Below are 14765 nucleotides of genomic sequence, written 5' to 3'. Positions count from 1 at the left end.
GCCTTTTGTTGCGTAGTAATTTCAGCGAAAAACAACTTCATAGTTCTGTGCAGTGCTAATACTGTGCTCTGCTTCTGAGTCTGTTTGATGTCTGCTCCATGTGTGGGTGGTTTGACCTCATCAACTTATTTCTTTTTATGTTTTCCCGTTCTGCATCGTTCAGGTAAGTGTCTGGCAGACATATTTTACGTACATTATGCTGTTCACATTTCCAAACAGTCACTTTAAGAGTGGGAGGTTTCATACCAGGAAATGAAAAATTAACACCTTATCTCAAGTGTGTTACATCTTCCCCGATGCACGCTCTCGTAGTACACTAAAGAAGCGCATGAGAAATGTATTTTGCCATTTTTCTTCGTAAGGAGGACAAGAAAAGATGAAGGATACATCATGAGATGAATTAGTTTGAAGAAAACCTTTTTTTCCACATTTAATGCAATTATTTTTGTGCTTAAGTACAAATTTAAAGTAATTATAAGCTCAAGTCAAAACTAACACACATAATCAGTTTAGTTTACCTTCTTGGCTAAAGCCTTGAACACCCCCCAGAACAACTTTGTAGACAGGTAGAGTTCTTCTTCAGATGCACAACCCTGCTCACCCTGTCTGCCAGACTGGGAGTAGTACTTCCACCTTTGCTCATAGTGACTGGTCAAGAGCTGATAGATGAAAGTCGTGATTAGTTAACAAAATTATTTTCATATTCAGTGTGTGGCAAGCCCAAATTTAATTATCCACCTTTAGAGGCATTTTGCTGTGGTCTGTCAGATGAAGGACATCAAAGACAAGCCGACGAAGGAGAGGCTGCATCATAGGTGGCTGGAGTTTACTGAGGACCAAGGGTTGCAGAATTAGTCACATAAACAGATTAATTCCACATCAGCCAACACAACAACCCTTCCCCTACACACACACATCCACACACTCACGCACAACGATATTTTTGACTGATTAGTACATCTCAGAAGGATGACATAACTCAGAAAATGCCATTAGCAAAATGTTAATAAATCCAATAATTAACATCACACTCTTGTTCATTTAATATGCCAATTATCTGGATTTGGAAAATGAGAATTCCCAGTGATTCATTATATATAATGAGTGGGAATAAGCTGTATCTGGATTGGTTAATATTTTGCTGTTGCTATTTTTTCAAACAGCAGCCTGACACTGATGTCAGCGGATATAGGAAGGAAATGTTGTAATAATTCCGAAATTAAGAGCCAAACATAGTGAAACCAGCTGTCAAACCATTTATTTCGGATATGTAGGTGAATCTAGTTTGGATGCTGTTGCAAATAAACCTCAATGACCCAAAAACTGAAAAATGCAATACTGAATTATGATACTCAAGGGAGGAACAACACTTCCCCTAAATATATAGCTCTCATTCAGAGAACCCCACCCATTTAATGCCATATTATATAGACTGTCACATTCTTTGACCTTGTCCTCTGTTTTTCATTCATACCAGCTGGGCACCCTACCTGCACAAAGCCAACAGACAGTCTTCTGTAGTGTCTCTCTGAGCCTTGGTCAAGCTAAGAGCCCTCGAGAGGCGGTAGACTGCCTGAATGAGAGAATCAACCAGCAAGATGTGGTCCTCTAAATCATGGAAAAGAACTGAATATTTGGTGAGAAGGGGAAGAACAGCAGTACACAAGTATCTATTGACGGCCAGAGCCATATCAGTGGATCCTAGGTCAGCCTGCAAAGGGAAAAAAAGAGGTTTAACTTATGGGTGTGAAGTTTCCCCAGATTACATAAGAAGTGGTGGATGTTATAGAGTTTAATGGAAAACAAAAATTAATATTTCTCAGCTTACAGTGTCAAGAGAGACAGCTGCCTGAAGGTCAGGCAGAAAGCCAACTTCTAGAAGGTGGAGAAGAAAACTCTGACTCTCAACACCATAAACCCGATCCAGGAACAGCACCATGGCTGCTTTGTGGTCTGGGCAGAACACTGTAGATAGGTCAGGCTCAACCAATGCACCATCTGGAAAAGCAAGACAAGATTAGATCTGATGACCAAGGTCATATTAACATATTATGTACTTTACATCTACTGTGAAAACTATGTGGTCCCATCTCTCTGTGTGAAAGAATGGTTTGGGACTGTCTAATATCTGATAAGGCGCTTAGCCTCAGTTGCCTCCGTCCACCTCCACTATTTTTCCACAGCGATTGTGGAGTGAGGCATCAATGTCTAATGAGTTAGAAAAAAGCCACAGCTGCCAAAGTCTGGCCAATGTGGCCTATTCAACCTTTAGAGACTGAAGGGATTTGAAAGGAGATGCTGATGACTCCCTGAAGATCCTGAATAGGGATGAGAGACCTCAGAATGGCCCTGATACGGATTGCCTCTCCTTTGCCTCCTTGAATTAACTGGACAAAAATAAAATAGTCATTCAAGACATAATAACAACAACTTTCACAATACAAATTAATAAAATAACTGGTCATAAGTGTTACAAAATTTCAGTGTCATAACATATGATAACCTGTTTTTTAACCTCATACTGACTCGTCCTGTGAGTTACTTTCGATTTTATTTTTAAATTCACCTTTCAGTCAAAATTAACATGTATTTAATATAAAAAAATAATTACTGGTGTTATTCACTGTCAATATATAAAAATACAGTTAAACTGACATTATTGCATTTAAATATCTTAATGTACTTTATATAAAGAACATCAATGTGCCTTTGATGCACAAAAAGTCCCCTTCTTTTAATTCACCTGTGCACTTTAGCGCTATGTTTTCAGACACTTTCAGTCAGGTAGACACGCTCAAAATCTGATGGCTCGAGGAGCTGATGCAATGTTCACCATTTCATTTATTCACCCTGTTGAGGGTTTTCCAAATCAAGGCTGGGTACTCTATCATCAATATGAATAATAGGACCTGACCAGTAAATCTGTCTTTAATGGCTTATTGCAGTATACTGAATGTTGGCCAACAAGGGACAACAATCTCTATTAGAGTAAGTCCAAACTAGGTCTGAGAATATCTTTAAAACATTAAAAAACCTGTGACCAAGTGTGGGTTACATAATAAATATTAGGCAAAATGCAATGCAGCATCTAAAATGCGCACTTTTGTCTGAGGTCTATTCTTTTAACAGAAGTTTGCAGACTCTCTTCATTAGGCTTTATTGGTTGAGACATGAGTAGATATTGATGTGGAAGAGCTGATGATAGCTAAGGGAACACTTACATGCATCTCCGGAGCACAGCGACCGAGCAAGTCAATAAGAGCTGAGTAGAAGGTCATGATGGCGTGCCCCATGTGAATGACATCATCGCTGTCTTGGACAACATCTCTATTACAGGGCACAATCATAACAATCAAAAGCCTGCAATGACCTGATATTATCTATCACGGATTATCAACATATATTACTGGTGGCCTCTACAGATAGAAGCTAATGTGTACAGATTCTTTTGTTGCTTGTTACAGTTACTTCCACTGATTCTGGATTTACAATATTTCTAAGTCCATTTTAAATATTTTTTTTTTTAAATTATGTGACTGCATATATCTGATACTGACAGCGCTCTGTTGGAATGATAATTGGTACAAGGGCCATCCATAGAAGGGTCTTCAGAGATCTTGATGGCTTCTTCCATGGCTGCTAAGAGACCATTTCCCCCATCACCTCGCAGCGCAGGGCCAAAACACTCAGGTCGACGAATCAATAGCCTCAACACCACATAAGCATTCTCCTCGACACTCTCACCTGTGACCAATCAACACACAGCTTTGATTTTTATTCTTCAATATCTGCCATAACAATAAATATATTAACAAAGACTCTCACAAAGAAAACTGATCAATTTAAACAGCTAGAGGATAAAAATGTTATATATCTTCTGTAGAGTGATATAAAACAATATACTGCACAACTCAAGTGCTGCACAGAGACGAGGTGAAGCTGTAAATACTGAGGAGCACTTGGTACAGAAAGCCATTGCCATTTGGCTGAACTGTCAACAGCCTCAAGGGCAATTTGAACAGATGACTTTTGGGCACCGCTTCAGACTAAGGAAAATCAATAGCAGAGTGAATTACCTCTAGTGCAAATACTGCAGCTTAATTAGGAGCGTGACATGTTGCAGCCTCTTGTTCCTTTTTAAATTAGCATTTTGCTCCTATCAACACTGTGTTTTAAGTTTCAGAAGCAATAAATGACCTGCATGCTCTGCAAATGAAATGTATATAAGAATTAAATGTATATTATACAGTATACTCTATTAGTATTAATTAAGCTTGCACTTTTTTTATTAAATTGGCAAGCTAAAAATTTTCGTGTGACAGATCAAATACCATAATCGAGCCAGCCAAATGTATGTAACGACTCACGTGTAACTTTGTTGCAAATATCAGGGTGACCTTTTAGTCCATGTTTTCATATTTTAAAAAAAATACAGTATGAACAAATATACTAAAAATGAAAACTTAAATCTTTAATTTACCATTGCAGAAGACAGCAAAACATAGAAAATCCAGATAACGCTCGCCCTCCACAGGGTTCCACCCTATATCGCAATAACCTTTTGCCACTAGCATTGGACAGCTCTGGAGACCACAGCCAGCAAGGCACAGAACCACCTGGAAAAAAGATAAGATTTATCAGCAATAAGTACTTATTTGCTCAAGCTGAATCTCTTTCTTAACATTATAGCTTTCTTAGAAACTGAACTTTAATATTATAAATATATTTATTATATTTAAGCTCCACTGTCTATATATAGTGCTGCATTTCCCCTGCACCTTGAATCATATTTATTAATTATACATTATTATTGACATGAAGGAAGCCAGTATACTGTCTACAGAATGACTAATGGACTGTAACATTTCTGGTCAATACAGAGTTACCTTCTCCAGGTCTGATTCCCTCAGTGATAAGGCCAATTCATTATTATCCATAACTGAAGCTGCAGCCACATCCAGAGGAGTGGATCCACGCATGGACGGTGAAGCTTTGCAAAAACAAAAAAACATAAAACAACTGAAACATGGGCTCAAACTCTCCATAATGCCAGGCTATTAGTATAAGGGCAAAACACAATAATGTATATCGGTGTAGTTTACTTCTATATATTTTCAGTAAACTACAATCAAAAATGTTTCAAGTTTGGTCTTTACAAAAGACCAGTGAGATTATATAGCAGAGAAACTGACATTTACCTAGCCCGACACTGCTGTTTTCCAATAAGTAGCTGAGGTGGTCAAACAAGGCTCCCTGATTGTGTCGGCTGATACGGCAAAAATAGCACAGGAATCGACAGCAACTGGCAACCATCTTAGGAAAGGTAATCTCCTAGAAATAGTAAATTAAAACAAGCACACAGAGAAAGCAAACTGTAAAGGGGCAGACGCTGAGTGATTAGACTGAATCATGCAAATTAGCCACAAGAGAAATTAATTTGAACTCCAACCTTTAAACTAAAAATAAACATCTAAACTTTGATTTCATGTTTTTCCTCCACATTATTTCTATACATTTGAGCTATTTTCTCACCTTTATTTGCCCTTCTCCAAGAACATTGACCATCACCTCCATCACAGTCTCATGCATCGACAATGCCCTCATTAGGTTTGGATGTTGGTAGAAAACTTTATTATTCATGATATCTCTGTAGATGTTACCAAAAATGTAAGAAAACTTGTGGCACCACATGGTAATGGAAACTTGGACACTAATAAATTATACAAGAGCAACTAATCATTCTTACCCTAGTCGTCTGATCATCAACCTCTCTTCCTCTTTCCCCATGCGAACACTGAGGAGGGAGCGGATTTGGCCCAAGGAGGACAAGAGTGCCATGGTGTCCTCCAGTGACGACTGCTTGATGGTATAAGCTTTGAATAAGGGTCCTTCCATTAGGCCCCTGAGGCCCTGATACTGGCGGTGCAGCAATGAGAAGATAGCACTGACTAGTTCAGGGTCCTCAATCTCACTTTCTTGAGCCCAGTGCACCATTGTTTCAGAGATCATCTTTTTGAGGGACTCTGAAAGAGTAACACCAGGTGAGAAGCAGAGATAAAAGGACAGGCTCGAAATCCTATTATCTGTGTTTAAATGACAAATTGATTAATTGATGTGTGTGATATAGCAACACATTGGAAATGTCATTTATTAGGTAATAACAATTTTGTTATTATGTCACTTACAGTAAATATTGCATTGCCAGTGTTGGGGTACTGTGATAGTTTTACTTTGTCATGTTTTGTCATGTTTTTACTTGAGTTCTAAAGATTCATCAGTTATATGCATAGTGGACAGACACGCTTGCACTGCAATCAGGGGACTTCAGTTCACGTGCAGGAGAGAAAAGCAGTGGCGCAGTCTACAACTTATTAGAAGTGGAAAAATGAACACTTCTTTCATTTGTTGTGCACTAAAGGACAAAAACCCGTGGGTAAAGTGCAAACTGTATCTCGGTTATAAACACCTGCTGATAACACAATTCTTTGCAAGCATCTGCAAAGATAACACAAAGCTAGAGCAGAACCCAGACTCATGTTTAGGCAGAGTGTAAACCAGCCTCAGCCAAACATCCAGAGCTTGATCTAAACAAAAGCAGCGATGAACGATCAGCGTTGTAGAACTGTAGGCTTTATTTCTAGCTGGGAATGTTTGTAACCAATTTAAAATCTGCTAAAACCAGACTGCTCCCAGGGTTCAAGTTTCCACATCATAGGGTCTCTTCCTGTCTCCCTGGCTTAATTCCTTTGAGCCTGTTTACCTCCTGCTACCAATGGCTATTCTGTTACTGGGCAGCATTATGAATGAAGCAGTTTAATCTCTAAGATTTTGTGGTTGTGGTAATGGTTAATGGCCTTTCTGATGCAGCTTATGTTAAATTACAAGCCAAATGGTCAAACTTATGAACCTTCCTTTTCTTTGATGTTTGACATTTTTGTAGAGACAAACCCTATTTGATGTAAACTTTGCTTTGAGACTTAACGTAGTCTAACATCAATCAATGACTCAATCAACAGCTTATAATAGTTTTTCGTGACTTTCTTCAGGTTAGTTTTTTTTTCTCTATTGTGTTTAAACTGGATGTGCTATAGACCTAGAAAGTGCATTTCTTGATGGCAAGCTACCCTTTCTATTTAATTCAACTAGAACTGACAACATTGTGGTAGAAAACACGATAGATATTTCCAGATTGCTGTGATGATGATTATGAAGAGGTCTTACGAAGCTGGTTTTCAACTTTGCTATCAGCTATGTATTCATACTTAAACATCATAAACACTTGAGGTTTATATAGTTAAATGGTAATTATGTGACAATGCCACAAACACGCCACATTACAGGGTAAAACAGGTGTAATTTAAGTTATGTGTCAAATTACTTTCTACAGGAAGCAACTGAGCAATAAGTTACTTATCACTTAAGTTATATGCAACACATTCATTCTATGCGTAATGACATCAAAACTAGGCATGGCCTAATATAACATCTCCTTCACCAACATTATGTTTGTATGGTTTGTTAGTAACCAAAAACATGCTGCGTGATCACAGGTGCAGTTAAATAAAATGACTTATAAAGGTGATAAAATGCAACAGGACAGCAAAATGTGCAAAGTAAGAAAAAACAACTTGTATTCACTGGGGCTATGTGAAGAACACCCGTCTATATCCATTGATGACTTATTACTGCCAAAGACTCTCGCCACAAGACAGAGAAGTCGTTCTTTTAGAGACATCTCTGCATCCTCTTCATCCTCTGAGGTGCTGGCCAAATCAATGCCTGTAGAATGACAACAGCATAAAATGGGATTTAATCAGTGCTTTCTTGGAGCGTTTTTATAATTCCCTAGCTCAATAAAAATTCAATCAGTCAAAGATAAGCTGTGTTCCAACCACAGTGTGTCTCGAGAAGGTGATGGAAGTCTTGAAGAAGCTCCTGGATTTCCACTGGACACGGAGAGTTCTCCTGCTGCGCATCTTCTCTGAAGGTCAGCAGCATATTGATCTTTAGTCAGGTGAGAGATTACAATATTTATAGACAATCAGCAAGTGTGTGTTACATGCTTTCTTCAGAGTTACAGCTACATTACATAAACCAATGCAAAACAAATGCTATAACTTTATCCTTTTAGTTAGTATACATATCGTGCAACCTGCTCCTGTGGTGGTAACCGGAACTCCTTTGTCTTGCGAGCAGTGAGGGCAGCAGACATGTTGAGCGCCTGCATGACCTGGTTGTAGCGAAACCGCTGGTTCTCCTGCAGCTGGCCAACAAAGCTGTCGGAGAAAGCAATCACAGCTTCTACCCTGTGGCGAACCTGGCAGTCACACAGGTAGGATAGCAAGTGGCAGAGCTAGAAAAAGAAATAAAGCAGTCCTTCATGGCTAATTTTAAACATACTTAAAGGATTCAAACAACACAGCACATGAAGCTAATCCCCAGTGACCCACAGAGAAGAAAGAGCATTATCAAAAAAAACATTTTTTTGCAGATTGGTTCACCTCAAGTTTGACAGCTTCTGGAAGCTTCATTTGAAGAAGTCCTTGTTTAACAGTGTAACTTTCTTCAGTGATCACTCCTTTCTGCTCTTCTTCATCATCACTAGTTTCTTCTTCCAACTTCCCTATGGGTGTTCCAGGCCTTGCAAATGCACCTTGCTCCATGAGTCTAAGAATCTTCCCTAAGTCTTCATCCCTACACACCCCCATAACCAAGAGGCTGTAGAAAAGTCTTAATAAAGGAACAAGCAAAAGTTCGAAATTGCCTCCTGCAGGATCCCTTACATCCTGACCCACAGCCCAAACTGCAGCAGTCAGCATCTCCACGGTAAGATTCTTTAAAACGTCCAGAGGGATTTCTGGGCTGTCTTTGCAGGCTATTTCCAGTGCACTAGCTCCTTCTATGCAATCGCTTCTGATAAAGCAAGGCGTTGAAAAATGCATCTGAGGTTTAAGGGATGTGCTACAGCTAGCACTTGGTATTCCCTCTGGAGGTTGTCTATCCCCACCATTAATAGGACTGGGATAAAGGGTGATTTCTCTGGTTTGGTCAGTCATAGGAACTATGTATTCATGGTTCATCATAAGACAGGCTGTGGTGTAGCTGCTGAGGAAAACCTTGAGGACAAAAACAATAAAATGTATTCAGATATTCTCCAAAGACCAGGACGTACTTATTCTTTTGTCAGTTAATGTTATCTAACCTCCAACAAGCAGTCACCTGAAAAAGCAGCTGATAAAATGCAGACCGGAGCAGGCCAGGGAGGTAGGGATCCTGAATAGCATAAAGAATCTGCGACTGGTCCACATGACTGCAGAGGGCATGGCAAACTCTGGTGTTGCCAAGAGCACATAAAGAGCAGTAGAGCAGGAGGGTATTGTTGTGAAAGGTCAAGAGGTCATCAAGCTCCGACAGTTCCAAAATGTCAACACACCTACATGAATAGCATCAAAAAGCAAATGCAACTTCACTGTTATTAACCCTAAATCTAATTAAAGCTTTTGCACCAACATCATTTGGAACAAAATTTCTTTATTTTCTTGAAAATATTTCTTTGTTCTTAAATCTGTAAAAGATCAAATCCTGTCTTCTTAACCTGTTTTCATCAGGAATGTGAAGGATCATGGCTTGTAAGGGCTCACGGCATTGAATTCTCCAGCCGTGACATTCATCTGGTTGATCAACCAACACTTTCAGTGCTCTGTCTGGTACTCTAGTCCATGAAGCAGGCCTCAGCCACTGGACCTGAACCCTAGGAGGACACTGAGGAGTGACATTCCTTGACTGGCTCCGAAGCAAACCTGAGGACAGTGGCATCACATTCTGGATTCGAGAAGAAGACAAATAAAGGAAATTATGTCATACATGATACTTTTAGGATGGTATGAAAAACAAACTGAAGTTCAGGCTAACATCTTGCGTTGTAATTTATTACTCTTCAAATTTGTCCACAAAATAAGCAAAACCTGCTTAAAAAAATAAAAAGTATCTTAGCCAGGTTTAATAATGAAAAATGAATTACCTTGATGCGTCCCAGTTCAAACTGAAACATGTTTTTGGTGGTGGGTTTGACAAAAACAGCAGGAAAGAGCTTTGTACTTGCCTCCACCTGATTTGCAGGGAAACAGTTTATGCTCAGTTTAATAATGTAGTCCAACAACTTGCCTGTTACTGACATTATAACATTAGCAGCCCCACCCATATGGAAAAGATATATATAAATCTTATAAAGTTTGTATCTGTCTTGTGTGAAACTTGTATGAAAAGCATACAAGAGTTAAAACACATATAAGATCCCTTGAAGGATTATATAATGAAACTTGTATGTTTTGGATGCTTACTAAAAAAAATATATGAAAGTAATGAGAAAGTGGCCACTTTCATGAGTAAATCATATATGTTTTTACTATTTCTTTTCCATATGGGCAAGTTCAGTCCCAAGTGTTACATACATAGTAGGGCTGTGCGATATGACCAAAATCTCATGTCCCGACAACGATATATATATCACAAAAATGTTACATTTTCTGTAAATTCTGTAAATCTCGGGCAACTCGATATGCGTGAAGTCTTTTTTTCTAGCTAGTCGTGTACCTGGAGTCAAGTGTTTTGACCAATGCATGAAACTACATTTTTAGACATTTTCTTTGTGAGTATTTACACGGCGTGCTGCAGGGAAAAGCCTGTTCTAACGTTTGAGTCTAAGGTTTATTTTTTAGCACCTGACAGCTCTTTTTTGCTTCTCATCTGTAAACATTCTGCGTACTCTTTCACGTGATTCAGTTTATTTTGAAAAATCTCAACAGGATCTTCAGCTTTATTGTGAAAGGTTTATGTGGAAAATAAACAAGCAGACGGCGGAGCCACGCGATGGTTTTACCGTCGTTGTTGCTAACAACAACGCATAAAAACAGTCGCTTGTCCGTCCGTAGTGTGCTTATTTTAATCATAAGAGAAAGAGAGAACTTTAAGAAATTACAGTGACCATCAAAATGATGAAAAAATATTGCCGTAAACAGGTTATTTTGCGAAATCACGAAACAAACTATAGAGTAATATGAAATGATAGACGTTTTGATATCGTCATCCGATATATATCGTTATATCGAACAGTATGAGACATAATGCATAAAACTTAAATTTATTAAAGTAAAAAATACATTAAAAAAAAACACACAGTTTGTTGTGTGACCTACTTGGTAGAAAGTGGCCATCTCCACTCCACTGGAGGTAAATGTAAGCAGACCAGTGGTTGTGTCAATCAAACAGCCAATTTCCAATCCTGTGCTTCTCCGACTCTGAGACAGGCCTGTTGCCTCTCCAGCACAAACCATATAGCAGTTAGACCGCTTTACACTATGTAGACAGAGGGGTATTGTCTGTTTAATGGAAATTTACAGCACACTGCAATATAACACCTCTGCAGTAAATATAGTAATTACAGCAGATGAAGGATAATTATGAAAAAAACCCCAACTCTATTCAGTCAAAATTCAAAATTCTTGATACAGTCACCTAAAATACTAAATAAAACTGTTTTGTTGTTCACCAACCTTTCCTGGACTTTGCCACTGTCATCTCCAAGGGTGACAGTCACAGTGTGGACATTGTCAGTGTTAAATGTCATATCATGCTGATGAAAGTCAGAGGTCACCCAGCCTACCCACACATTGAATGGCTCCTGGCCTGGAAGAACCCGCACTGAGTAGTAATACTGAAACAGAAAGGTTAGTTGGTGTCACTGTTTGGTATTTGCATCTTGCATTCAACAGTTTTATTGCGGCAGGTAATTATACGTGCTGGCAAAGAAGTGAAGCACACTGCATTACAATTAGTTTTGTATTGTGTGTAATACTCTGATAAATATCAGTGGTATTTATTTTGTTTTCATGAGAATAAGTCGAAGAGAAAATAACAGTTCATGGTGAGGTTAAGAGTGGTATAGATATGTGATATAAATGTTTGTATTAAAATGCATAAATAGTGTGTGAAAAAATCAGTTACGTTAAAAAACCATAATTTCATGGAATGTGAATGTCTGTTAAAAGAGAAGAAGTGTAACTTGTTTTGTATGCTACGTCACGAGAGGTCATGACTTGCAGATGACTTCCGGGGGAAAGAGACTCGGGAGGAAGAGAGGAGAAAAAAAGGAGGATTACTAAAATGGCATAGACGAAGCATGGACTTCGGGACTGCTTATGTCACCAAAGTTGTTCGGCAACAACATATCACCCGTCTGCGGACTTCCCGGTAATCATTCGGAGCGTTTGAGCCGGGCTTCCCGTATCTTTTGTGCTTGGCTAAGCACGAGGCACGTTTGGCTACGTTGGCTAGCTGGAGCTAGGCTAACGCCACGGTCCTGGCTAACGGAGATTCCGCCGGAGCGAAGAGACGGAGTTTGAGAGTTGTCTCGGGAGAGAGTCGCTAACCGTGGATGATTTGCTGCTATCTAAGGAACCGGAGATTCGTTGCTCGCTGCCGCGAGTGGAGACGGTTGCTACCACAACGAGCGAGTTATTCATCGGAGGAGGTGGAGACATCACGGATACTCGGAGGTATTGTTGTTATTATTAAGAGCTCCAACTAAAGCGCGCCAACAACAAAAATAAACTAAGAGTGCACTCTGGGAAAAGAATAACATTGGACAGATTAAGGGAAAAAATACTGAAATCTATCCCCCGGGGGTTTATTGTATGTTTTGTATATGTGTTTTTTTTCATGAAGAAAAAAAAGGGTTGGATGTGAATTTCCTGCAATTGTTTAATACATTTTCTAACCCTGAGATCCTGTGTTGGGTTTATTGCATGGTGTCTTATCATTTGAGTATTCACATGTATTAGCCTTAATCGGTTAAGTGTATTTCCTTAGCCTCCGCTTGTCTGTGTAGACACGAGAATCATATGAACCTTAGACTGATATTTATTTTTCGAGATGTATCTTTTATCACAGAATGTTTAAGTAGAGTCAAGACTGCACCCGAGGGCATAAGGGGGGAGTCTTGTCACACGAGCCGGTGGTAAAAGTGTTACATTTTTGGGGGCTCGAGCCGGGATTGTATGTAATTTTGTTATGACTGACCTGGTTTTCCGTTATTCACCAAAGAGAGGGAACTAATTTTTTTTGAGATTGCTAAGGAAATTATTTTTATTGTCAAGTGTGGTTACATTTATTGTGAGATCTCTTACTGTTTGAGCTAAAAAAAAAAAAAAAGAAAAATGGAAGCAGTTGAAATTGAAGCTTGGTGCAAAAGGAAGCAGTTAGCTTATGGACATGCAGTTGTTTTGAGTGATGTGGACCCCGATGTCACAGATGCAGTTCTGCTATCGGCTTTGAGTCAGGTCAAAGTACTTGGAAAATCCGAGATAGTTGACCGTTGTCTTGATGTAGCTTCTAAGACACAGTTGGTACTGATCAAGACTTCAACTGACTTAAAAAATCAAACCGTACCAGATGTTGTTGGACTTCCTGGGGAGGCGGGTCCATGGCCAGCTCATGTGCTCACTGCTCCTGCAGAAAATGATGAGTTTCAATCTAAGCTAATGTCATTCCTGAATGCGGAAGGTAAAACTCTTACTGACGTTGGTGGCTTACTTCAGCCTTCACCCCTTGATGTGAACACGGCTTTGATACATGCTATCAGTTCCTTAGTGGATAAATGTAACACCACATCTGTTGATTCTCAGAGCTATCGTAAGCTGCGCATGTTCTCTGGTGTGAAACCTACGCTCAGTGGGGAGGAAGAGTATGATGCCTGGGCAGAGCAGACAACACATCTGCTAGAAGAGTGGCAGTGCAGCGACAACATAAAGAAACAGCGGATAGTAGAAAGTCTGAAAGGTCCAGCTGCTGACATTGTAAGATTCCTGAGAGTGCAGCAGCCCACTGCAACTTCATATGACTACATGCAGGTTTTGGAGACGGCTTTTGGAACAACTGAGAGTGCGTCCGATCTTCTGGTGAAGTTCAGACATACCTACCAAAATGTGGGCGAAAAGTTGTCTACTTACTTGTTGAGGTTGGATAAACTGCTGCACTGTATTTTCAGAAAAGGAGACGTGGCACTGTCTGACATGAATCGATTACGGATGGAGCAGGTTGTGAGGGGAGCACTGCAACAAGACATGATTGCACTTCGTCTTCGTATGACTCACAAGCTGCGAGAACCCCCTTCTTTCAGTGAGTTGCTAAAAGAAGTAAGGGAGGAAGAGGACATGCTCCAAAGCAGAAACGATAGTAAGAACCCAGTAATGTCACAGTCTGTAACTCCTATTTCTAAGTCGGCACCTGAACAAGAAGTTGATCCTGAAGTGGCAAAGCTGAAAAAAGAGTTAAGTGTCATGAAAGCTGAGATGCTTAGTCTTAAAGCTGCTACGGTTGCATCACATCCAGACACCCAGATTTCACAACCAGAAGTCCCTGCCAAGCCACCTTATAAAAGAAATGCTACCCCACAAAGGTCTGGCTATCAAGAGGATAAACTTGGAATATTTTGCTACAGATGTGGGGAGGATGGACATTTTAAGAGAGAATGTGAAGGTGAAGAAAACCTACTCAAAGTCAACAAGCGCCTCATTAAACTGACAAAGAAATCGGGAAACTACCGCGGGGTCCAGTAGAGGAACGGCCTGGCATCCCGGTGGTTGTAAAACGTTCCACCAAGTGCAGCACCTTAGAGGGAAAAGTGAAAGACACTGTACCTGCAGGCTTAGTGGGCCCTAGCTCTGTAGTGTCGGTACAGATTGAAGGCATCTACTCTAAAGCCATAC

At 39.7% G+C, this 14765-nt stretch overlaps 1 protein-coding gene across 1 annotated transcript in view; it reads right to left on the bottom strand.

Annotated features, from left to right (window-relative positions):
- Positions 1-14765, bottom strand: part of ryr2b (ryanodine receptor 2b (cardiac)) — a 91047-nt gene that overhangs the window by 40649 nt on the left and 35633 nt on the right. The window contains exons 34-54 of the mRNA XM_076891558.1: positions 11553-11713; positions 11196-11355; positions 10022-10108; positions 9596-9822; positions 9220-9433; positions 8502-9116; positions 8153-8353; positions 7893-8004; positions 7639-7779; positions 5747-6023; positions 5533-5647; positions 5199-5331; positions 4887-4990; positions 4481-4616; positions 3558-3744; positions 3222-3327; positions 2267-2387; positions 1829-1998; positions 1491-1711; positions 739-829; positions 519-659 (exon numbers count right to left, since the gene is read on the bottom strand). Coding sequence (XP_076747673.1) covers positions 519-659; positions 739-829; positions 1491-1711; positions 1829-1998; positions 2267-2387; positions 3222-3327; positions 3558-3744; positions 4481-4616; positions 4887-4990; positions 5199-5331; positions 5533-5647; positions 5747-6023; positions 7639-7779; positions 7893-8004; positions 8153-8353; positions 8502-9116; positions 9220-9433; positions 9596-9822; positions 10022-10108; positions 11196-11355; positions 11553-11713 — 3720 coding nt within the window. The remainder of the gene's footprint in view (positions 1-518; positions 660-738; positions 830-1490; positions 1712-1828; positions 1999-2266; positions 2388-3221; positions 3328-3557; positions 3745-4480; positions 4617-4886; positions 4991-5198; positions 5332-5532; positions 5648-5746; positions 6024-7638; positions 7780-7892; positions 8005-8152; positions 8354-8501; positions 9117-9219; positions 9434-9595; positions 9823-10021; positions 10109-11195; positions 11356-11552; positions 11714-14765) is intronic.

This window comes from Maylandia zebra, linkage group LG13 (genome assembly GCF_041146795.1).
Source record: "Maylandia zebra isolate NMK-2024a linkage group LG13, Mzebra_GT3a, whole genome shotgun sequence".
NCBI lineage: Eukaryota > Metazoa > Chordata > Actinopteri > Cichliformes > Cichlidae > Maylandia > Maylandia zebra.
Note: the sequence above shows the minus strand (reverse complement) of the source record. Positions and strands in the feature narration are given on the sequence as shown.